The sequence below is a fragment of the Schistocerca serialis genome, chromosome 1 (assembly GCF_023864345.2).
Source record: "Schistocerca serialis cubense isolate TAMUIC-IGC-003099 chromosome 1, iqSchSeri2.2, whole genome shotgun sequence".
NCBI lineage: Eukaryota > Metazoa > Arthropoda > Insecta > Orthoptera > Acrididae > Schistocerca > Schistocerca serialis.
In genome coordinates this window covers 1,045,951,431-1,045,978,312 of record NC_064638.1, presented here as the reverse complement: position 1 = coordinate 1,045,978,312, position 26,882 = coordinate 1,045,951,431, and the positions used below count along the sequence as shown (strand labels likewise).

General features: G+C 38.3%; 1 protein-coding gene across 2 annotated transcripts in view; it reads left to right on the top strand.

The window, feature by feature from the left end:
• Nucleotides 1-10,985, top strand: part of LOC126414730 (ras-related protein Rab6) — a 78,449-nt gene extending 67,464 nt beyond the window's left edge. Inside the window, exon 7 of one of the 2 annotated variants that reach the window (XM_050083372.1) lies at nt 9,544-10,985. In XM_050083372.1, the coding sequence (XP_049939329.1) occupies nt 9,544-9,614 (71 nt within the window). In that variant the 3' untranslated portion in view covers nt 9,615-10,985. Of the gene's footprint in view, nt 1-5,800; nt 7,037-9,543 lie in introns of those variants that run through there. The other variant, XM_050083371.1, reaches the window with a different exon arrangement.
• The last annotated feature ends 15,897 nt before the right edge of the window (nt 10,986-26,882 follow it).

The window sequence follows — 26,882 nt, the reverse complement described above, 5'->3', positions numbered from 1 at the left end:
TGTCGTTGGGAGGAGCTAATTTTAACTAGACTCCGGATAGGGCACTGTCTTTTTAGTCATTGACATTTTTAAGTGTCAATCCTCCCCCGCTTTGTCCCCACTGCTCTCAACTGTGGACGATGAGACACCTTTTACTTGAGTGCCCCTATTTTACTCCGTTATGTGCCTGTCTACAACTGTTGCCTGATATATCTTCCATTTTAGCAGATGACACACGCTCAGCCGATCGCGTTCTCGAATTTATTAGTGCCAGTGAGATGTCAGTCATTTGAAGCTCTTTTTGGGAACAAACCACCCCCCTTCCATAGTGGTTTTTTAAGCTTTCCTTCTGTTTTTAGTTTCCCCCACTTTTTTGAGTTTCGCTCCCATTGCTGCTGATTTCCAGTTGGTTTTTTTACCTTCTCCTAAGCCACAGACCGGGTGCTAATGACTGTAGCAATTTTGTGTCCTAAAACCATAACAACAACAACAACCAAAGTGACAACACCGTCACTGTTGCAGGTGAACTTTGAAAAGTATCGGATTCTGCAATAAGTAAATATGAACATTTCATGCCATTACATGGGTTGTCTCGGGTGCAATCGCAGTGTGTTCGTTTGTAGTCGGTGCTGTTTGACTGTGATGGTAATTGTCTTGTAAGTTAACTGAGTTTTAATTAACAAATGTCATAATCTGCACCTTGCTATATGTCCAGTCAATATGAGGGACTCTTGTTACTTCAGGGACTTCATAGACACTTATTTTATAACTGTTATGTAACTCAGTTGTCTCTCTACTCATGGAGGTACGAATTAAGAAAGACTGAAATTCTGTTACATGAAAAATTTACACTCTGTACTTCTAGTAGTCAGTTTTACCTGAGCCTTAAGAATGTGTAATCTCTATATGGCAGTGAATCGTATGAACTGATACGTGGCACAGCAATGTATTACTGACTATTGCCAGTACGGAAAAATTTGTGTATGCAATATTTTTAAAGACTAACAGGGTGTGTACGACCAGGGACAACCGGGAAATCCAGGAAAAACCTGGGAATTTTTTCATCAGGGAGAAAACGGGTAAAAACCTGAGAATTTTTCGGAATTCCGGGAATTTTTCGGAATTCCGGGAATTTTTCGGAATTCCGGGAATTTTTCGGAATTCCGGGAATTTTTCGGAATTCCGGGAATTTTTCGGAATTCCGGGAATTTTTCGGAATTCCGGGAATTTTTCGGAATTCCGGGAATTTTTCGGAATTCCGGGAATTTTTCGGAATTCCGGGAATTTTTCGGAATTCCGGGAATTTTTCGGAATTCCGGGAATTTTTCGGAATTCCGGGAATTTTTCGGAATTCCGGGAATTTTTCGGAATTCCGGGAATTTTTCGGAATTCCGGGAATTTTTCGGAATTCCGGGAATTTTGCGGAATTCTGGGAATTTTGCGGAATTCTGGGAATTTTGCGGAATTCCGGGAATTTTGCGGAATTCCGGGAATTTTTCGGAATTCCGGGAATTTTTCGGAATTCCGGGAATTTTTCGGAATTCCGGGAATTTTTCGGAATTCCGGGAATTTTTCGGAATTCCGGGAATTTTTCGGAATTCCGGGAATTTTTCATTGTTCTAGCTTTCAGTTAAATTTTTGTAATTTTGACTGGTAAGAATTGATTCTCTAGCAAAGAATGTTACTGTGTCCTGCTACTGGAGGATGATACTGCAGCAATAAAATATAAACAAGAGGGAAAAAATAAAACTTTACTGGCAAAGGGAATGCGCCATTTACAACAATAAAACCACCGTGCACGCACAAGCGTCTACAAACAGCAAAAATATGTCAAAGGCCTTAGGGCGAAGACTATGTAATACTTCGTACCAATAAACTATTTTCTATGAGCGTGACATCACAACTGTTTACATTAGGTTTGTTTGACCCGTTGCCAGCGGCCTCATGCACATGCACATGCACAGTTGGCTCAGGTATCAGTCAGTACCTTCTCCCGCTTCCCGCTACTTGGAAGTGTGGCTGTTAGTTGTGTTGGCAGCAAGCAGCAAGATGCTAACGAGAAAAATTAGTGGGGAGGGGGTTTTCCCCACCTGACCCCTGTTTGCATAAAGTAATTGTTATTTCCTCATCGTTTACAGCTCCCAGGTCAAATGAAAACAAAACGGATTTCTGTGGCCGGGAGCTATCAAGTGAATTATAATAAATTCACATAATTATGGAGGGCAAAAATATATTATTAATTTCAGTTTTCTGATTTTATTTCGAAATTATTAGCAGTCACGCATTAATCGCCTTGCAGAACAATGAAGTTATTTTTGTCAGTTTGCCAAAGAAATTTGGCTATATCAATCTTTCTGCTGAGGCAATCAATTTATTTGAAACAGTGTTTAGTTCCACAGTATTGGATTGTTCAACTGTTCACTGAATTTCAGGTGCACGTTTTCATCTTGTGCCATATACAGCAAGCATTATGCCATAATAAAGAACCAAATATGAGATAATACAGTATTGGAACTCCAAGAAAATTTACATCCCAAAAACCACACTGAAAAGTTAATATCAAATGGGACCTGCTTCATTGTGAATCTGGAAAACAACCATGTGCACTTAAAGCCGAATTATGCATTTTAGTATGGTTCACGAAATTCCGATGCATTTGGAGTATCCCCTGATGTCCTGTATCTTTTATGGCATAATGTAAGCTCTCGTAGTGCTTTATACATGGAGACTTCCTACACCACTGCAGCTGCGCACGCGCAATAATACCTGTTTTCTGGTGCTCTCTGGCAACTGCTAAATTGAACATAATTCTATCAGTCTCGGGATAGTATTGCGAACGGTGATTCAAAAAGCGTTACTTTCAAAGTAAATTTCTTTTTACTCAAGATAAATTATGTTATGTATGAGAAAGTGGGATGAATTTCTTGAATCACAGAGTGTTTGAAACTAAACTCTTTGTGGACCAGCCACTTACAAGAATTTCGAGCCCAGAAGACCAGACATTTATGTCATTATTTTAAATGTACTGGCACATTTGTGTGATGTATCTTAAAGTATAACACTCGCAAAATAGGTCAATATTATATGTGAAAGCTTAGCTTTTCTTGTAGCTATACTATGTATATTAATGTAAACCATTAACTTTTCCTCCTTGTGTGTTAGCGCTACGTAACAGTGATCTTGCTGCTATTGCCTGACGACATCACATGTCCTATGCTCTGAATATCTGTTGTCGGCAGCTGGCAAGAATACGTGGCATGAGACGTGGCATGAGATATGATTGGCTTACAAAAGGACAACGCAATTACTGTTTCAACGCTCCGGAAACTAATGTGCTGTGTTTGGTGCAATTCGAATTTATACTTTCGTAATACGAAAATATGTATTGGTGCACGTCAAAGGTCTTTTCAAAACGTCTCTCCCCCCCCCCCTCCCCCCCCCCCCCCCCCCCACACACACACACACACACACACACACACACACACACACACACACACACACACACACACACACACACACACACACACACACACCAAAAGTCTTTCCAAAACTTCTCTCCCCCGTTTTTTTCCCGAGAAGTTCTACGCTAGTGTATAAAATGTTAATCATTCAGAGGAGTGATAAGTTTTGCAGTTCCAAAGGAAAACTCTACAGAAAACCTAATGTCACTTAGCACGGAAAAAGTGTATTTTCGCCCGGGAAAAAGTATATTTTTTAAACGAAATATCCGGGAATTTTTGTTGTTGTTGTCCACGTATACACCCTGAATAAGGCTGCAGTCAGTTGGCGTCAAACTGACATACTCCTACCAGTTCATGGCCAATACTTCAGTAATATGTATCCTTGGTGAAGTAATAGTATAAAAGTTTCTAGATCATACAGTGGCCATATAAAAATTTATGTACTGTGGAGGCAGAGAGAGACACGGAAGTACCCTTTTTATATTCTCTGCATTGGAAAAATACACTAAAGAGCTTGCAGGTAAACACAAGAAGTTTCCATGATCTAGTGCTGAGAGCTTTTCAAATGCATTATGTTGTTATAAACTAATGTCACTTACAGCAGGTAAGTCTGAATAGAAATACGAGAGGAAAAAGTGTTAAAACTTTGCTACAGCTGTTTTATCAGAGACAGGATAACTTACTAGTCAAAGCATGCAAGGTGGTGATATGCATGGATAGACAAATAGAATTGACTAGCGTGTGGCAGCAAATGCAACAGCAGTGGCACTGTTGTCAGTGCCCACATCATTTGGCTCTTGTTTGACAGAACATACGGTAGGTGTGGCACAGTCTTTCAGCAGCTCTTTTCACAAATATTAAAATTACCAGCTCACCTTTTCAACATCCAAAAGCTGTTTACTCCCTTATATATGGAGAGAACATCATTGTCTTCACAGATCCTTTTTTTCCCTGATGAAATGAAATATCAAAGTGGTGAGCCATAACATGAGAAGTTTCTGTGTCTGATCACTGTGGAAGACTGTGAATCTCTCTCTCTCTCTCTCTCTCTCTCTCTCTCTCTCTCTCTCTCTCTCTCTCTCTCTCTCCCCCCCCCCCTCCCCCCATCTTAATTGTTATGAATCTTGTCTTTCTTAATATCATCCTGACAAATTTGAAACTCAAAAGTAAATGACTTTGTTTTAGATGATACTTCACTTTCAGAAAATCCTTTCCTTGTAGTCAAAGTTTGTGTAGGTGTTATGAGATGAGCAGAGGTCTTACAACTGTAGGATAACTGTATTATTACCCGAGTACATATTCAACTTTATTTGGTTTGTTTGTTATGTGTAGTTTTAGTTCAGAATTTTGTGTGCTATTCAAATTTCTGTAACAAGTTATATGTTTTGGCTGTATAATTGTAATTCATTTTTCATCATAATAATTCCAATAGTTGCAGCATTATATTAGTCAACATTTAAATATTTAAGTGGCAATAATTCCTTGATTTTGAATGTGTTCAAATGTTTCATTTATTTGCATGCTATATACAAATTCCTTATTTCCGGATTATGGATGTCCTCTTTCCTACAGCAGTATTCTTAAAACAACTGAGACAGTATTATATGCAGTATAATTTTCTTCTTGTACGTATGTCCCTGCCTGCATACAGAATGGCCTGGTGGCCATTCTATCACGCAGAATGTAAGAAACCTGTATGTTTCACACAACTGTTAATAATGCAGAAATAACAGATTTGATGTAGATTCCAGACGAAAATGGCAGTTTTGAGCATTCTGCTATACTTGTATGACATTCAGGCTAATCCATCTGTTTGCGGTTTGTGAACGTCCGTTTGTGTGAAGAAGGAAATGAACAACAGTTGTTTTTGTAATAGTACATACTTGGTTCAGGTTACAAGTGCCATTAATTTTCATATTGGCTTGTAAAGATGTAAGTTGCAGTTTAGTTACAGTATCATATATTGAAAGAGACTCTCTTGCCTTGCCAACAACGATGATGCCTGTCACTGTCATGTGTGGGATCTCTCTCTCTCTCTCTCTCTCTCGTGTGTGTGTGTGTTTGTTTTCAATGGCAACATTTTTAATAATATAATAGCAGTAGATACTTTGTTAAATTCTCAGTTTGTAAACACATCTGTGCTTCAATCTCAAAGTGGCCCTGAAGTTGGCCAGTAAAACTTTGATTTTTTATTGATTTGTTTTAATGCACTTTGAAAAGAAAGCTTCATATGTCACGCTGCCTGTTGAAAAACTTTAGTTTATTCTTCTCATTGTTCAGTTTCATTTCTTTATGTTAATTTTTGTGACTTCATAATTATTTTGTGTAGTTTTGTATTATTTTCCTTAATATTTTTTTAGTGCAAGAGGTTGTGTTAAAGGATACACCCAATGAAGTGAAAAACCAAGAGGGAGGGTGCTCATGCTTAAGGAAAGGTTACTGAAGTCTCCTTTTGCTGGAAGACTGGTTTGTTATAATTTACATGGGAGCAAAAACACATGGTTGCAGTACATTAACACAACGTGATCAGGTATTAAAGTCAGTGCTCCTCAAATGAGATTTACATGAATTGTGTGTAATTGTTTTGCTGTGTGCCAGCAGAAAAATGCTTTCAGAACTAATTTGTTCGTGGGCATTGGCAGCTTGAGGAACTGTGGAATTAAGTAAGGTTGTGTTTTCTTATCCACTGAGGGTTAAAGCTGATTGTCATGCAGGTTTTTTAGTGATCAACGGCAAGTACTTCCATAAAAATATTGGAAAGATGCAGACAAATAAAATTGTGTGCAGTGGCATCTGTGCATATCCGCATAATTTGTGCGTAAATGGCGTAGAAAAATTTCTTTAGGAAAAGAAATTCTATGCAGACAATATACAAGCCTCACATTTCATTTGGGTATGTTGCAGAACTTGTACGTTGATGTCAGTTTATCAAACTGTATTGTGTCTTCATTAAAAACAGTAACCTGTCATTATCAATGGCTCTCATCATTTGTTTTGTATATGACTTGCCATTTATTAATATGAATGCGCATTGTACATAAGTTATTTTTAGTCTTCAGCTCTAATTGTAGTAATTATTTCATGTGTAAATAAAAATAGTAAATCTGTGAAGCCTTCAGTAGTATACAGATCATTCCATTATAATAAACTAAAAGTTTTGCTTAATAACTCAGTGTTACCTAATCTGACTTGGCTTCATTTGAGAGCTGAGATATTTTTATTTATATAGTACCTGCAGAGAACAGTATGTTGCCATAGAATGTCTTGTGAAGTGCATTTTAAGATGAATCTTCATTGCAGAATTGATTTCACTTCTGGAAATTTTATGCTTCATATGTAGAAATCTGCATGAATTTTGTGACTACTGTTTATAGTAGTTCAATTAATGTAATTTTTACTTTTTACCCAATTTTACAAAGCAATTCTATTAATGCATTGAGCATTTCAATCTTACCTGACTGTCTAAAACAATTTAAACAGTAGGTAGATAGATTAATGATGTTTGGAGATGTCTGTATATAGTTTTTCAGAATTGAAAACTAAAAAAAATTGTAAAGGTAGATGGAAATAAAAATGTGAGACTTAATTTATTTTTATATTTGTGTTTTTGTTCATGTGTCAGTGTCCTTATTTCAATATTTTACAATGAAATTTTTATCATATCATGGCTCATCAAATAGACTTCGTTACAATACCAAATGTGGCTATGATTAATTTGAACCTGCTGTATGAAATCAGTTGCAGAAGATTTGATGTTATACAAATATCTAATGTTCCTTTGGGCTTTGAAAACTACATATTTTCGTGCTAGTTATACATCCACGTAAGAGATGAAAATATTGAGAAAGTCAACTCAAGATATATCCTTTTTTCCCTCTTCCCTACTCTATTCGTACTTACTCTCCCTCTCTGTCCGTGCCATTGAGATGTTTGTGGTACAAAATGTGTCAAGTGTCACATACACTGCATAGTCAGTAATTTAACTCCTGTTAGTGACAATAATACCTACTGGGTAATATTTGGCTTTGCTTTGTTCCTCCAATGGAAGTTTCGTTACTTTGAGATTGTCTGCTGCAGAAGCTAAAAGCATTTAAATGTCATCTGCGAATTGAATAATTAAAACATTTTCAATATCTATTATGTTTACAACTATTTTTCTGTAAGTATTAGTTCTTATATTGAAATGCTAATGTACTAAGAGACCTCATGACTGAGTTACAAACCTATTGCACAAATTCTGCTGCTACATTCTGGAGTACATTAAAGAAAAGTGGAGAGCACATTAATTTCATATAGAAATTCCATTGCAGTAATTGCACCAGGTATGTGCCCAGCAACTCCATGACTGCAATGCAAAAGAATTAGATCAGTCACTTCTCAATCGTAATGTATTTTTCTTCTGATTTTGTATCCAAAGAACTATGATATGATATATTAAGAGACCATGAATTTGCATCTGTTAGTTGTTTTTCTGTCAATTGGTTCCTGCTTCATGAGACAGGTGAGTGATCATCTCTGAAAATATAAATTGGAAAATTATTTATTATCCATTCACAAGTTAAGCATTGTCATTTTTAAATATTAAGTGTCCCAGCTAGAATGAAACAAAAAAAATTCAGTGGTCACAGCAAATTGGTAAACTCTGCCTATTATGTGACTTTGAATGAAGCAAATCAACCTGATACAGCATTTCATCTATTGGTACTTCCCCCCCTCCCCCCCCCCCCCCTCCCCCAGTGCAGTATTCTGCTGCATTGATATGAACTTCAAAGTGATTTAAGTTAAAATATCAGTCTTATCAACAAATTTAACTGTCTAGAATGAAGGTAAAATGTGAGTCATTTTTGGGAGACTTTCTGAAATGAAATCAGTCGGTATGCTTCTACTTCCCTTAAGTTGTTCACGTTCCTGATTATTCCTTCTGAAAGATAAACTAGTAAGTAAAAATAAGCAATTAGTGTCAATGGTAAGAGTGCCAAAGGGGGCGGGATTATGGGAAGCCACAGTATTCGGTTTTGGTACCTCTGTTGCAAATTTTCACTTTCACCCTGCTCAGGAAATACTTAGTGGTATAGGCAATGCTTAATTTGCATAATGAAATTTTTGTAGACTACCTGTATTACACAATATAGAGGCACATAAATTCACTGTTCGATGTGCAAAATTTGGCCTGTCACATAATCTGAAAGTCTTGTGAACGTCGCGGAAGCAGGTGTACCATTTGATTCAGCTGCGTGGAACTCTAGCATATTATTCATACAGAAGTGTGATTGCTGATTGAATAGTTTCATGTACCTGTTCTAACTGATCAAAAATAGCTACAAACTTTTAAAGGAATCCAGGTACTGGACTCAAAACGTGTATGTTCCTTCCCCAATGCTATAAGACCTATTACACCCACAGTTGCAACAGAATTCATACAGTTTCTACATTTTCTTCAATCCTAACAAGAAATAAATTGCAAAACTGCCCTTTAATTTTTGGTTGATTCCTGAGTAAGGATGCCAGTGGTAAATGAATAAACATAGAATTGTATTGGTTCAAAAATGTATTTTAATTGCAGGAATCATCAGTTGCCTTGCCTTCAGAACATAGTGTAGCAATAAAGAGAAAATTCTTTTAAAAAATTAAATAGCAATCCATACTGATATAACTTATCTGTGGAACTGTCATTCAATGCTGCATCACAGTTTATGGCTGGTGAATGACTAATGAAAAGAATTTGTGCTGCATGCATGCATTTTGTGCTTTAGATTGGAAAAGGTTATTCTGTCAGAATTAAGTGTCTTAAACTATGATCAAACATGGACCAAGAGGATGATGAAAGGAAAATTGTAGTGTGTAAGCTGTTTGTGACGTTAAAACATATGAATCTAATTCTTCGTGGACTAATCAGCAAGCTTATATGGTTACATATTAATAATGTAATGCATGTCTTAAAAATAACTTTTTCTAATTGCTCTTCAGTTCACAAAAATGTTAGGTTTCTCTGAATAACTTTTACTTATGGTTGATATAAATGAGTTGATTTGTTGATGGGATTTTTCTACTGTAATTTGTTTAATCTAGTTACTCATATTTTCCCTTAACCACTTTTCTGTAGCTGTTGATCTTCAGACACAGACACCCCAGCAAAATGACCAACAGGATTCTGAAGGTGGCTGTATGTGTTAAAACTTGAAAGTGAATGAAAAATGGAAGAAAATCAGTTATATTTGCAACAAATCTGGGAACAAGCTCGTTGTCATTGTGATTGTTGCAAAGACTGAGGTTAATTCTTGCTTATTTCAAACGAAGTAATGTAGGATATTGAGTTGCTGTAAGATGCCTAAATTTTTTTATTGAACACCGTCAGTTGATAAGGTCTTCATTGTATTTCATAATCATACTTACCTTTTTAAAAATGCTGTTACTGAAACTGTCATTCATCAACTTGGATCTAGGACTTCGGATTCACATGTTACTTATATTTATGCTTTACGTATAAGATATTTACATAAAGAGCACAATGTTAACATAAAAAGCACAATGTTAACATAAAAACAGAAACTGAACACAAACTGTTAATATCCCATAAAATAAGTAGTTCTGAGTAGTCGTTGGATAACTTGTTTTAATTTTGTTATTGTGAGGCAAGAATTGTACTGTGTTGTAATGCCCACACAATTCTGTAAAATTCAGTTTTTAAAGTTAGCTCAATTTTGTCTAATTTGTAATAGACATCATGTGTTTCAGAATGTGTACATAGAAGTGTCCTGTTTTCATGTTCACTTCTTGTGTTCCTTTGCTTTCATTACAACAGTCCTAAATTCAGCTTGAAAAAAAAAAAACCCAAGCATTGTTCAGAGAGTAAAGGCTTGTACCCATCAGTAAAAAGTTAAAGCTAATACCTGTTAGTGCACTATCATCCAGAGTTCTAGTTGCATCATTTTGTGAGAGTTCTATAAAGCAATTCTGCATATAAGATAGAATTTAATCAGAAAATAACTTTTAAGATGGGATGCTGCAATATAATTCTATTAACATATGAAAATTAAAGTATAGGGTTGAATTTTGGAGATGTTGTTCATGAATTTCTGTGGGAACTTGCAAAAAAATAATTATATCCGTTACAAATCGTATAAATATTTAAGGTGTTAAGTTATAGCAGACATCAGGATTTATTTATGCAGTTCATAACAATTCATTATGGAGAGAAACTGAAGTCTTGCAAAAGGAATCACTGTCACCTCAGATGGCTAACTTATCTCGTGTGGTATCAAAGTCGCTCTTTATTTTAAATTGTGAGCACTTTGTGAATCTCGATACTTTTATTTGTGTAATTGTTTGGTTTATATAAGATAAATAAATCTGTCTGTTGAAAAGTGATGTATTAAGTGAGATGCTTTAATGTTTACTGGTTGAATGTTTTTGCACCAGTTAAACTGTGTTTGGCTTTTGTGCAGCTTCCCTGTGCATTATTGGCTCAAAGTTGGTGAGATTAATTTATTATGAATTCCATAGTGGAATGCTTATTTAAAAATAAAAATCATTGAACATGTTAAATGGTTTGTCTTTATAAATATGTAGCAGCATGTTGCTTGAAATGCACATTTGAAACAGTATTAACAAATTTTGTAATTGTGATTCTGTAAATAACAATCTAGAATTACTAATTTATTTTATACTGTAAGTTTCAAGTAAGTATTACATATCATGCCATGTAATAAGAAGGAATAATAGTAGTAGCAGCTTCATTTCACTGGGGGTGTTTGTGAATTTAGTAATTTTTGCCAGTTCTGAGATTGTCACATAATTTGTTAGATGTCAATATGAAAACCGAGAACTACCACATTTTGTAACTGAGTTTGCAATTTTTCAGTTAACCTGCACCCAAAATTTTGATTGTGGAGTTATCAACAATAAGCTGGTATTTGATTTTGTTGGAAACTCATTTTGAATACTTAAGACTGTGTCCAGAGTAGAAGGTTGTAAGATATTTGCGAACACCCATTAACTTCAAATATTTAAAAAGTTACCGATTTATAATTGGTAACTTTTTAAATATTTGAAGTGGAAAACACGAGGAAGATGTAAAGTGCTTATAGAACCAGCAGCCCCCTTGTGCCAGAATTTGTCATTGAGGGCTTATTCAATGTCCCTTTCTTTCCAGTCATAAAATCTCCCTTGACCCAGAATCCATTGTCTCCTATATCCTGAAGCTTCACCAGTCTTATTCTTCAACTATTACATCTCGTCTACCAATAAGAGCGCCTGGTTCTGATGGCTAGCAGCTTTGTCCGAGTTGATTCTATTGATACTGTAAAGAACATTAAAAGAAAATGGTAGTTGCTGAGGTTTCACTCTGAACTTTGTTGCAGAACATACATTCAGCTATAACAAATTATTTAGGTTTTGTTTTAACATTTTTGTATTTCCATTACACTAAACCCTCAGTTTTTTAATAATTTTTATGTTGAAAGTCTGTATTTCCTGCCACAAGTCAAGATTGATAAACCCTGTTTAGATTCTCAAAAGCACCCCATGGCATTTAACACTTTTGTTTATACTCTGTCTAGTGTTTTCAGCTGCCGCTAATTTAGAAGCTTGTCAACTTCTACAACTTGCTTGGTAATTTGTACACTATTTTCTTTTTAATATTTGTTATATTGTACATCAGTTAAGTGGTGTTAGAATTGATTTTCATTTTATCCATCAGTTTCACTCTATTGAGTTCTATTAGTTGTTGAAGTTTATCTATACTAAAAACAAACAGTACAATGTTATTAGCAACTCGTACAGGCTTAATGCTCTGCGAATTCCAGGTTGAGGAGGAGGCCACCAGGGATGTGGAATGAGTCAGGTTATACATTAGCAGCCACTGCAGGCAACTTCTGTTGAGTACGTGGAGATTGTTAGCCATTGTAGATAAAACTTCAAGCTGTCTATACCAGAAAAGTTCAGTACTTATGTGATATAAACATTACTGCTGATCAGAATTTACATCACACAGTTGAAATATTGTGATAAATTATAGGAAGATTGGCTGGAAAGGTATTTGTATACTTTTTTTAATTCAGGTTTTCCAGTTTCCTGCCTGTTGTCACCAATAAGCTGTTAAACTTCTGCAACTCTATTGTAAACCTTAGACAAGGATGCATATTCTACAGAAAATTTTATATGCTGCTTGGTTGTGAATTTCATAGTTCATAACAAAAGATGATGATTCAGCTGTATTCCTTTAATATGTATTCCATTCTCATTCCCCCCATTTAAGGACATGGAAACTTACCTGTAGTACTGCCGAGAGTAGTTTTGGTGACACAGAATCATCCTGCACAACTCTTCTTCCAATTCCTAACTTTTCACCTTCAGTTTAATGGAAGCTGTAGTACTGACATACATATTCTTAAGCATACTAACATATGCAGAACAAAGCTTTTCTCAAGTGGCACTGGATCAGATGTTTTAAAGTTAGTCAAAAGATCTCTTTAAATCTGCCAATCCCAGACAAGCAGTAACCCATAATTATTGCTCCATTCTATAATTCTGCCCAACACATGCTAAAGGTCCATTGTGCTGTAACAACTACTAAAGACATGCTGTTCCTTTGCCTGAATAAAATTTATTTTTTCTCCTATGTGATAAGTTTAATGAATGTCTTGTCTATTCTGTAGTTTTCTTCTGTACGTTCTTGAGAATGATATTAATTACTACATTCTTCCAGTTCTGTAAACAATTCTTGTCCTCTGGCTTTAAACCTTTTGCATTGAAACACCATTGTCTCTAGGCACCTTACTGTCGTTCACCCTGATGGCTTAGTAATCACCATCTGGTATTACTAATTACTTGCAGAATGTCTTGTTTTATTATTATGTATCTGTGCTTACGATTCATCTCTCGAAGTTTGTTACCTGAAGCTGTTATCAGCATAGTTTGAACTGAACATCACAGTGCCACTGGTATACAGTTGCCATTCTCCAACCGTTCAACTGGCTTAGCCATTTATTGGGGGACCTACAATTTGTAGACTCCCAACCACAGTGCACTTCATATTTTTCACACCACCATAGGTGAAAGAAGTAATAAGTGACAAAAAATCCAAGGACCAGCGGGCGATTGAAACTTAGTTTTTTAATTGTAGTCCAGCAGATCAAATGCCCGATGAGTCACTCTTTAACTCTACAAACATTTAAGGAAGTTTCTGTCTGTTGGTATTCTATCATCTGATATCTTAACTAACAAAATGTAGTATCTTCCTGTTTTTTAATTCCTGTGTTTTATGCCTCATACATGTTGTTTTCCACTGTTTCTTTTGCCATGTTTACATTGTAACTCCTCTGACATCCTCAAGTGTAATTAGCAGTAATTTCATTTAACTCATAAAATTGTATGTAGGTTCTCATTCTATTTCGGTTTTTTTCCCCACCTGCAGTAATTGCCTTCAACTTCGAATAATCTTCATTTTCTGAAATGCCAAACAAGTAGCTTAATTGAACGTTGTTGTTGTTGTTGTTGTTGTTGTTGGGTGGTCTGAAGTCCAGAGACTGGTGTGATGCAGCTCCCCACACTACTCTATCCTGTGCAAGCTTCATCTCCCAGTACCTACTGCAACCTACATCCTTCTGAGTCTACTTAGTGTATTCATCTCTTGGTCTCCCTCTACAATTTTTACCATCCACGCTTCCCTCCAATACTAAACTGGCGATCCGTTGATGCCACAGAACATGTCCTACCAACCAATTCCTTCATCTTGTGAAGTTGTGCCACAGATTCCTCATCTCCCCCACTCCATACAGTACTCCCTCATTAGTTACATGATCTACCCATCTAATCTTTAGCATTCTTCTGTAGCACCACATTTCGAAAACTTCTATTCTCTTCTTGTCTAAACTATTTATCTTCCACGTTTCACTTCCATACATGGCTACACTCCATACAGATACTTTCAGAAGTGACTTCCTGACACTTAAATCTATACTCGATGTTAACAGATTTCTCTTCTTTAGAAATGCATTCCTTGTCAAAGCCAGTCTACATTTCATACCCCCTCTACATCAACCACCATCAGTGATTTTGCTCAACAAATAACAAAAGTCATTTACTACTTTAAGTGTCTCATTTCCTAATCTAATTCCCTCAGCATCATCTGATTTAATTCAACTATGTTCCATTATAGTTTTTTTCTTTTGTTGATGTTCATCTTATATCCTCCTTTTAAGGCCCTGTTCCATTCTGTTCAACTATTCTTCCAGGTCCTTTGCTGTCTGACAGAATTACAATGTCATTGGCAAACCTCATAGTTTTTGTTTCTTCTCCATGGATTTTAATTCCTATTCCAAATTTTTCTTTTGTTTCCTTATGTACCACCATATTATTTGAAACAGTTCTCATGATGATGTTTCTGTCTTTGGGCTTGACTAGTCTGTTTCTTTCTAGCTTATGATTCAAAGGCCACTTGAAATGTGGAAATGATTTAAGACTGTTGCATGCTGTACATCTCTCTACTATTTGATAAAATGTGGTCAGGTTAATGTTTACTTTTGTTTGGTACTTGTGAAGTCCATTTTTTGTTGTTTTTTTTTTTCTGCAAGAAAATACTTTCTGTTAATGTATCTAGAGTTTCTCACTGAGAAATTAGTCTTTAGTTCTTGTTCTATGTCCATATTAAAATCTGTTATCACCTTGTAGTGGGATACATTATCATTTGTGTGCATCAGAGGCTATTTGGTTAAGTGGCAGACCATTAATCCAAAGATTTATACAGTTTGATGTTGTATAACTCCTTTCAACATCACAAACCTCTCCTCAGATGTAAGGCTTCTGAAGTTTTTGTCCCTGAACAAAAAAAGTTGTTACAGTTGTGGTTCCAAGGCCAATGCTGTACCTATTTGGCCCACCATCCTATAGCAAAGTACAGTTAAAATAGTAGCTAGGCATGCCTCATGGCCTGGAGCCATGCCAACTTCCCTCAGTCCATTTATCTTGGAATGCAAACAACCCTGAAACTAGAATATGTAGTAGGGCCTCCAACAACCCTACCAATGTTACACCTGCATACCAGGGAGTGAAGAGTTCAGTATGATGTGCAAATTACATTAAATTTTGGCAGAGCAGTCTCATATTGGGCCTAAGTGCCTATAAATATTGAAGCATATCATGAATACCAGTATGTTTGCAAATCGCTTGCAAACAGGGATGAATAGTTAGTTTTTGTGTCAGAAATAATGCATTTAGTTGAGATTGTAGCAGATATTGGTGAGCTACTGTGGGTTGGTTGATTGGTGAATAGCTCATCTATATTTGTTCTACATAGAGTGATGCAACACCTTACTGGTGCTAACAACTGCACAGTGTGATTATCTGGACTGGACATTTGGGTCCACCCTGCTGGGTTCACCAAGATGTAATTAATGGCATTCACTCCCAGTTCTAAGTAGTCATCTTTTCCAGCCATAGACACCTAAAACTCACGAAATATAACTCCCATGTACCCTCCAGAAAGTGACAGTAATAGAAATAAATAGACTAAAGTTTTATCACTTGATATTATGTTTTGTATCACTCTTCAGTGGAATAGTTACAAGAATATAAGGAGTTTTCCTACTGCATTGTTAGATAGATGTAAGACATATTTGAAATAGTGAATAATTATAATTGCACAGGGCATTTCTCGTGAAAATGCCTGGATGATTTTTTTAGTATGAATTGTACTGTTTTGATGTTGCTCAGAAGGTAGTTTATGACCCATTATGCAAAAGGGAAAATGTGTGATGCCTGTCATTTGAGCTACAAGGAAATGTAGACTACTTTTTAGTCATAGTTGGAAGCTAGATATTTTATTCTTTGAGACATTTCAAAATCTTGTATTTTTAAGGTTTTTTCACGCACACTATGAAATTGCTTTGCTACACTATTTTATCGACCCTAAGTTTTGTGGACATATAGTCTTCATCTAATTATTTTACTCATATTGTTAGTTACTTTTCAATACTTATCAGTCAGTAGTAATCCTTTTAAAGCTGCTAATTTTGTAACTAGTGAGCCACACAATGTTTTTGTATCCTGTAATTCTAGCTTAAAGATGAAAATACACTGATTTATAGTAAGAATAATTTCCATGTAATTGTGGAAAATGCAAGTGAGGACAATTGTAGAAACACAAGATGCAGATTGGCAGTGGCGACAACGTAGACAAATGAGTTGAAGACTAAAAAAAAAAAAAAAAAAAAAAAAACAAAAATCTGGGAAATGTTCAAATTTCAGTTCATTGGGCCCATTGTCTCCCTTTGACTGTGCAGAGATGAATTCCTTTCTAAGTACAGATACAGATCATTGCTTTATATATTTTCATTAATCATATTTCTTCTTCCCGCAACACCTCTCACTCTTGACAGAGATCTCTCATCGTAAAAACTTGTAAGATTTTTGGCCATATTAATGTATCATCACTTTTAAATATAATAAATGTACGTTAATGGGAGTAGCAATAAACTGGCAACTGAAATTTGCATTTCAGAGTTGTAATAATAATGGGTTTGCGATAATAGTACAAAGATAGAAACTAAATTTGGAAGAAATGACTGGCTACGAGTGGCGCTAAAGAATTTAAAAAATGGAGATGGGCTGGCTGGGGGGTAAAGTAGCAAACTACAGTTCGATACTAAAGTCTACATACACCCTAAAAATAACACTTTAAGTTAAAATCAATCAAGAAAATATTATGTATTCACTTTCTGTGACATAAACAGACATGTTAGGAATTGAAAAACAACATATACATCACATAATTAATAATAATTCCATATACTGACATCTTGAGCATATAAATGGAACAGCAGTCGGATACAAAAATAAAAATATACTGTGATGATCTTCACTTTCAGGCCAAATTTAATATTTTGTATTGCCACTCTGCTTCAATCACAGCTTCCAAACGTCAAGGCATAGTGTACACAGGTGTAAAGTTACTCCACTCTTTCACTAAGGCTGCTTTTGAATCATCTTTGCTTTTGATGTTGTATTCTTTTATCCTACACTTCAGTTCTCCCCAAAGCTGTTCAATTGGGTTAATATCTGTTGACTGGGGAGGTGAATGCAACTGTTTTGGTGCATTGTAAAGTAGCCATTCTTTTACAACAATGGCCATATGCTTGTGGTCATTGTCTTGCTAAAACACCCAGTCTGTTTTTAGTCCCAGTTTCTCCGCAAATAGCTTCAGATTCTCCTTTAAGATGGTGATAACTTCCATTTATTCATAATACCTTCAATAAATGCTAAATTCCCAACTCCATGCCATGCAACCCCAAACAAGAATATTTCCACCACCATACTTCACTGATGGGACAAGATTTCTCTTTCATTCCTTTTTCTCCACACCTTTTGTTCTCAGTCACACTGGAAGAGGTGAAAGTTACTCTCATCCGTGAAAAATACTGTATTCCATATTCCAGCGTATAGCGTATACATATGTCCAGCTATCATGCTGTATTCAAGTATAAACTATTAACAGCATGACATAGGCAGAACCATATTTGCCCTAATGTTACGTATAGTTTTAATGATATACAATATGTCTTTTTGAGCCACTCACAGAGTTAACATGATACCTGTCAATAGTTAACGTATGTTCTATATTTTTTATAATAGTACATTTGTTCTACTTACTGTATAGGGGCCTGAATATGGCATCAATGTAATGCCGAAACTGGTAGCACATACAAGTTCATAAAATAAATTTCTACAATACATGCGGCTGTTGGTAAATTATAAATTATTGCATCAAGGGAAAAAAATTCTCTCTGTCTGTGTTACGTTCATTTCATCAGGTTGGACCTTCTCATTTTGCTCCACATCCCTATAAAAAGATTTTTGTTATTTCATTGTGTTATACAGTCAGACACTGAAGTCTACTTACACCCCCATTTTGTAGCATGCTGCATACAGCCTGGATGCACAGAGGTAGACGTGCAACTCTGTGCCTGTGTCCATATCCACAATAACATAAACCACGGTCTTCAGATCGGTATCATGCACTGAAAGCATGGTAGATGCAACAGTGTTTGCTTACAGCGGTACAGAAGTCAACATACACTTTGAGTCTGTTGTTAGTTGCAAGAGATATTGCAGTGAACACAGTGCAAGTGGTGAGGATTGTTGATATAAAAGACGTGTATTGGAATACATAATTCAATCATGTGACATGGATTCAAAAAGAACTGAAATACCAATGGAGGTGAGGAAAAATATTATTGAGCTCAGTGGAGAGGGCTTTTCACTGCAGAAAATTGTGGAAATTGTTAGGAGCCATGCAAGTGTCCAAACCATAATAAGAAAATACAGGGATCAAGGACGTGTAGAAAACAAAGCCAGATGTGGACAAGCACCAAAATTATCTAACAGGGAGTGCTGACACATCATTAGAAAAGTGAATGCAGATCCCAGAATTACAGCTAGAGAGTTGACATTAGATGTTGCAAATACTAGTGGAAATAATGTTCATCCCACAACAGTACAAAGACTGCTGCACAATCATGGATTTGAAAGTAGAACAGCAAGGAAGTAATCGTTCATAAGCAGGGTAAATGAACAGAAGTGCCACAGTTCTAATAGGCCATGCAACATATCAAATGTACTGCATACAATCATATGTCCAGTGGAAGAATATCTCCCCCCCCCCCCCCCCCCCGCTCTCTCTCTCTCTCTCTCTCTCTATATATATATATATATATATATATATATAAAACAAAGATGAGGTGACTTACCGAACAAAAGCGCTGGCAGGTCGATAGACACACAAACATACACACAAAATTCAAGCTTTCGCAACAAACTGTTGCCTCATCAGGAAAGAGGGAAGGAGAGGGGAAGACGAAAGGAAGTGGGTTTTAAGGGAGAGGGTAAGGAGTCATTCCAATCCCGGGAGCGGAAAGACTTACCTTAGGGGGAAAAAAGGACAGGTATACACTTGTACACACGCACATATCCATCCACACATACAGACACAAGCAGACATATTTAAAGCCCAGGTCTTTAAATATGTCTGCTTGTGTCTGTATGTGTGGATGGATATGTGCGTGTGTACGAGTGTATACCTGTCCTTTTTTCCCCCTAAGGTAAGTCTTTCCGCTCCCGGGATTGGAATGACTCCTTACCCTCTCCCTTAAAACCCACTTCCTTTCGTCTTCCCCTCTCCTTCCCTCTTTCCTGATGAGGCAACAGTTTGTTGCGAAAGCTTGAATTTTGTGTGTATGTTTGTGTTTGTTTGTGTGTCTATCGACCTGCCAGCGCTTTTGTTCGGTAAGTCACCTCATCTTTGTTTTTATATATAAATTTTTCCCACGTGGAATGTTTCCTTCCATAAGATGCTGTGACTTACCAAACGAGAAAGTGCTGGTAGATAGACACAATAAAAAAACTCACAAACACACACACAAATTTCAAGCTTTCGCAACCCAAGGTTGCTTCATCAGGAAAGAGGGAAAGACGAAAGGATGTGGGTTTTAAGGGAGAGGGTAAGGAGTCATTCCAATCCTGGGAGCGGAAAAACTTACCTTAGGGCGAAAAAAGGACAGGTGTACACACACACACACACACACACACACACACACACACACACACACACACACACACACACACCCCTCGTACATCACCTGTCATTCAACATCATCTTTGCCTCTGTACTTCCGCCTCGATTGACATCTCTGCTCAACCTCTTTGAATTTACAAATGTCTGCCTGTGCCTGTATATGTGCAGATGGATACGTGTGTGTGTGCGCGCGAGTGTGTACCTGTCCTCCTTTCCCCCGCAAGGTAAGTCTTTCCACTCCTGAGATTGGAATGACTCCTTACCCTCCCCCTTAAAACCCACATCCTTTCGTCTTTCCCTCTCCTTCCCTCTTTCCTGAGGAAGCAACCTTGGGTTGCAAAAGCTTGAAATTTGTGTGTTTTTTATTGTGTCTATCTACCAGCACTTTCTCGTTTGGTAAGTCACAGCATCTTTGTTTTTTATACATATTTTTCCCACGTGGAATATTTCCCTCTATTATATACAAAATAAATTAAAATAAAAGAAAATGTGACATAATCATGTCAGAATATATAAGTTACGTATGTGTAGCCTAGGTCGTAATGTGTGTGCTACAGCAAATAGCTGCCGCAATATTAACGATAAAAAGCATAAAAGAGTTTGTCTTATAACCCAATTGCATTCACGAATTAAACAAAGGCAATCATACTATAAAAATCATCAAACTCCTGGTCATCGTAGGCACTTTATTAGAACCCCTATGTAAGACCACCTCACACTGTGCTTAGTGGATTAATGCAATGACAGTAGCATAGCTACAAAGAAGATTCTCAATATCTGTATATCAAAAAATGTCTATCTCCCTACGTATAAGTCCTATACAATTATGTAGGATTATACCAAGTGGAATCAAACGAATAAAAAGGAAAGGAAGAATAAGAAAAAATATAGGAGGCCGCGTATATGTCCGAACATTATGTGTCGACCCAGAACAGAATCATGTGGTAACCAACACTTTTCATCACTGTTGTCAGATTGAAGCCGCCTCCCTGTTTGTTGACACTAGAACGACCAACCACTCTACTTTCCAGATATTAAGTGAAACATTGTTGAGCTCTTTTCTCTCGCGGTGTTCCAACTTATGCAAAAGTATTGTATGATTCACACAATCAAATGCCTCCGTTAAATCAAAGAAAATACCTGCTGGCCTCAGCTTATTGTGTAGACCTGCAAGTTCCTCACACACAAAAGAATTAATGACATATTTTGTGGATACTCCATTCCTTACCCCAGATTGAGAGTTGACAGAAGTTATGTGAACTGAGACAAGCCAATACTCTCCTATAAATTGTCCGCCCCGATAGCTGAGTGGTCAGCGTGACGGATTGCCGTCCTATGGTCCCGGGTTCGATTCCCAGCTAGGTCGGGGTTTTCTCCGCTCAGGAATTGGGTGTTGTGCTGTCTTCATCATCATCCAGTGCGCAGGTCGCCCAATGTGGTGTCGAATGTAATAAGACCTGCGCCAAGACGGCCGGACCTGCCCTGGAAGGGGCCTCCCAGCCAATGATGCCAAATACTCATTTCCATTTCCTATAAATTGCTTACTTATAAACCTTTGAAAACACTGGTAGCAAAGAAATTGGCCAGTAATTGTCAGTTTAATCTCTTTCACATTTTTTATAAAGTGGTTTTACCAACAAATTTTCAACCTGCTAGCAAATTAACCACATGTTTCACAGGTGAGTGAGTGCAAAATTAAATCGTGGTCCACTGATCATAATTCTAACTGGCATTTTGACATACCCATCTGAGTCATTGCTCTTTAATGATGTAGTAATTAATTGAGTTTCATCTTTGGTTGTTCCCTATTGCTGCATGTGATGTGTTGTCTCAGAACATACTTTCAAGAATTATGTATATTTACCTACACACTGATAACATTTTGATTTAAGTAGCCAGTTATTGAGAAGAAATGATTCACCCAGTTTCACTCTCACGCAAGAGAGTTGTAATATGTTGCGCACCCACATTCTGCCCTGATACCTCTTTCACAATTGGCCATGCAATTTTCGCTCTGTTCAGAGACTTTGTAATCTCTCTGTGTAATACAGTGTTTTAGCCTTATGACATTCCTCAGCACCAGCTGACATGTATTCAATGCACTGCTTTTCATACAGGAATGGCTGCCACTAAACTTGCTTAGGACATAATTGGATATTGAAGAACTGTCCACTTTGGGGACATCTTATATTCAGTTGCTGATTCAAGATGGTTCAAAGGACCATAAGTGCCAGTGATACCACAGAGACCAATTGGATCCACTTATGTGCTATCAGCTTCCCTGAACCAGAGTTATGACTTCAAGGATATGCCAATATTGTTCTATACATTGCTTTCTTACAAAGTTTTGAAAAAACTGCTAGCAAGGAAATTGGCCAGTAATTGTCAATGTTATCTCTTTCACACTTTTTATAAAGTTCTTTTCGTAACAAGTTTCTCTCCAGGATATCCTTGTATCCTGCAATCCTCCTGGGCTTAACCCTCATCAATATACCCCTTTGTTTCTTTTTCTTGGTAGTATTTGTTTATTTATTTACACAATAAGTAAGTCTGCTACTTTTTACGTTTTTACCTTCTTGTTTCCTCTTCCACCCCACACCTTTTCTCCCTCTATGACCGAGCGAGGTGGTGCATGGGCTAGCACACTGGACTCGCATTTGGGAGGACGATGGTTCAATCTCGCATCCGGCCATCTTGATTTAGGTCTTCTGTGATTTCCCTAAATCGCTCCAGGCAAATGCCGGGATGGTTCCTTTGAAAGGGCACAGCTGACTTCCTTCCCCGTCCTTCCCTAATCCAATGAGACCGATGACCTTGCTGTCTGGTCTCCTTCCCCAAGCAACCCAACCCAACTCCCTCTATGGTTTATTCCCATCTCCTTTCCCTCTTTCTCTTACCCCGTCTTTACCCCTCAATATCAATGTACTTTCTGTGACCTACTCTCTCTCTCTCTCTCTCTCTCTCTCTCTCTCTCTCTCTCTCTCTTTCTCTCTCTCTCTGATGCCCCTCCCTTCATCTTTGTCTCCCCTTGCCCTCGCATCTCAGCCTAAGATGTGAATGTCCTGCCCTCCTTTTCTACCTTTGCCATACTATACTATACGCTATCCCTTCTTTCTCCCAGAGGAAGGAACTTCAAGTTTCAATAGCTAAAAAAGTTGTTTTTACTTTTATATGTGTCTAAGTCAGCAGTATCCTGAAGGTAAGTACTGGTCAACCATTAAGTCTCCTTGTGATTTTATTTAAAAATCCTGGCAGACATGTTTTTAAGCCAACTAAGGCTGTTCAAGGATGATGCAGGGAAGATGATAGAAAAGTCACTTCATTAAACCAACAGTTGTTCCCCCCCTGTGCATCATTCTTTCATGGAATAGGATGGAGGAGTGGGATAGTTCTGGTATATCATGTACCTTTTGCCACATACCATACAATGACTTATATAGTACAGACGTAGACAGGGAGGCATCATTTTCATTATCCCACACACAGATTTTCTGTAAATCCCCTCATGAAAGAGAGCCCTCAGGGATGTGGAATGAGGTAAGTTATGCATTAACTGATGGGAGTACCCACTGCAGACTACTTCTGTAAATTATATTGGTAACCAGTTACGACTAGTACCAACCTACTCCCACTGGTAATTATGGATATTGCTTCTTTTTGTTTTTACGTAATATTGCATAAGAAATATTTATGTACTTCTAACAAGAATAATATCAAATGCATTACGGGGCATAGGTTGGGATCTTGCTAAGGACAGCAGTTGTGTCGTTTTTGGAATCGCCATGCCATCATCGTGTCCACATCCAAATCCTGGCCTGGAGGATTCAGCTTGTGCTTCATATTTCATAAAGTCACCATTGGACTCTACAGTTTTCATTATTTTGTCATCTTGTGGAACTCCACTTTGTCAGAACATTTTTTCACTGATGCTAATGATCTCAGCTGCCTCATTGAACTATATTTTCCATTTGTATGCCATGAGTAGGAACAGGGTGGATTGGCTGTATCCTCAATAAAGTGTATTTTACTGTTTGGCAGCTCAGCTGTGAACAGGCACTGTCACCATTTTATTTCCTGTCTGCTTTTGCTGGACAGTAACTTTATGGTTATTCTTGTTTTTATGGAAAGCATACATAACCTGGTGGGGCTTGTCTGGGATTGTTCTGGGGGGGGGGGGGGGGGGGTGACTGTGACTGGTCCTTGTTTCCCCTTTTTGTTTCATGATCTCTCATTTCACTCTAATCTTGTGGGAGGCAGCTACTCTTGTGCCCTATTGTATGACATCAAATAACAAAAACTCCAGGTAGGAAAATAAACAATGTAGGGAAAGCTGCTTACAGTAAAGAAGACACTTTACATTGCAGACAAGCACAGGTAAAAGACACTTACATAAAGCATTCAGTCGCTGCCTTTATACACAAGCATCTTTGGCCAGAATGAAACTATCTCGTGGAATGCAAACAGCAATCTGGAGGGGGCAGGGAAGGAAAAGGGTTAGTAGTGTATGGGTGGGGAGAGAGACGAACGCTGTCCTTTGGAGTGTGCAGGGACTAGAATGCCAATAGGTGCACCGTCAGGAGGAGGTGTGGCAGGGAGGTGGGGAAAACTGGAGCAAAAAAGGAGAGAGGCAGGGAAAGACAGGCGGATGCACTGGCAGAGGGCAGCACTCTGCTCCCTATGCAAGGTACTGATACTGTGCAATCCCTGCTTCATACATCAAATCTCTGGCACTGAATCCCTCACTCTTCAGCACCTGGAGGAACATTTCGGACACCACTTCCATATGTTATCCAATCTGCTGACATCCTACTGCTACCTCAGGACACCACTATCCATCCCTTATCGTACCCACTGTGTTCTTCCTCATCCACCCCTCATAACAGCTAAGCTCTGTCTACCTGAGCCTCTTCAGCTTGCCACATCCCCCAAAACTCTCTGCACCAAATCCGGAGCCAAAACATTCCTGTAACACTTGCTGTACTTGTCAAAGACCTAATCTCCTGCCGCCAATTCCTCCAACCAAAACCATCCTAATTTCAACACTGAACCTGCCTCTTCCAGTTCACCCACCTCCAAGCATGATCCCCCCCCCCCCCCCTTTCAACCTCCTAACCACCCACTGGTCATCTCCTAGGAATTCCTTACCTCCAACTTAGCCTCACTTTCCTTCCCCAGGTCTCTTCCTCAGAACACCAACCTTTCAGTTGAAGAAAGAACAGCCATACACAACCTCAAAACAAACCATGACCTAACCATCCTACCTGCAGACAAAAGTTCCATCACTGTTGTTATGAATCACAATGACTATCTGGCATAAGGCCTCCGCCAGTTACCTGACTACTCTACCAATTAACTCTGCCAGAGTAATCCCATGTCAGAAGTCCAACACAACCTCCAATCCCTGCTTACGCCTTAGGTCCTTCCCAGAACATCTTCCCTGAATCCATATCCCTCCGCAACCCTGCACACTCATCTTCTACATGCTCCCCAAACCTAACAATCCTGGACACCCTATTCTGGCTGGTTATTGTGCCTCTACTGAAAGAATTTCAGCCCTCATTGATCAACACCTCCAACCAATTGCCTGTAATCTAGCCTCATAAAAGACACCAACCACTTCCTTCAATGACTGTCCATCATCCCCACTCCTTTACCTCTTGGATTCCTTTTCTCACTGTTGATGCCACCTCCTTATATACCAACATCCCTCATGCCCTAGTCTTACTACTGTTGAACCTTACCTTTCCCAACGTCCCTCAGACTCTAAACCCACTAGCACATTCCTAACTTCATCCTAACCCACAGCTACCTCTGCTTTGAAGGGAAGGTATATAAACAAATCTGCAGCACAGCCATGGGCACCTGCCGGCACTCTCTTATGTCAACGTTTTTGTGGACCATACAGAAGGAGACCTTCCTAGCCTCCTGAAACACCAAACCACTAGTCGGGTTCAGGGTCATTGATGATATCTTCATAATCTGGGCCAAGACACCCTGTCTTTGTTCCTTCACAACCTCAACACCTCTCAAATCCACCTCACGTGGTCCTCCTCAACCCAACGTGCCACCTTCCTAGATGTTGACCTCCTCCTCGCTGATGGCTCCATCCACATTAAATCCACCAACAGTACCTGTATTTTGACAGCTGTCATCCCTTTCACACCAAAAAATCCTCCCATATAGCCTGGCCACACAGGGATGGCTTATCTGCAGTGACAAAAGCTCCCATGCTCAGTATGCTGAGGTTCTCACCAAGGCCTTCACAGATAGGCACTATCCCCCAAACCAAGTCTGTAAACAGATGTCCTGTGACATTTCCCCTCACATTACCAATCCTCCCTCCACCTCCAAGAACCAGCCACAAAGGAGTGGCCCCTTTGTCACCCAGTGCTACCCTAGACTAGAACAATTGAACCACATCCTACACCAGGGGTTTGATTATTTGATTACCTACCACCATGCCATGAAAGGAGACATCCTACCTGAGATACTTCCCACCCCTCCTCAAGTGGTGTTCCACCACCCATCCAACGTCCACAACATCCTAGTCCATCCCTATCCCACTCCCAATCCCAACCATTTGCTGCAAGGATCATATCCCTGTGGAAGAGCCAGGTGCAAACCCTGCTCAATCCGCCCCACCTACCACTTCCTATTCCAGGCCTGCCACAGGTTTATCCTACCCCATCAGGGACCGGGCCACATGTGAAAGCAGCCATGTTATCTACCAGCTCTGCTGCAATCATTGCTCAGTTTTTTTATGAGTATATTGGTATGACTACCAACCAGCCTTTGACGAGGATGAACGGCCACCACCAAACTGTGGCAAAGAGCAAAATAGGCCACCCTGTGGCACAACATGCAGCTGAACATAA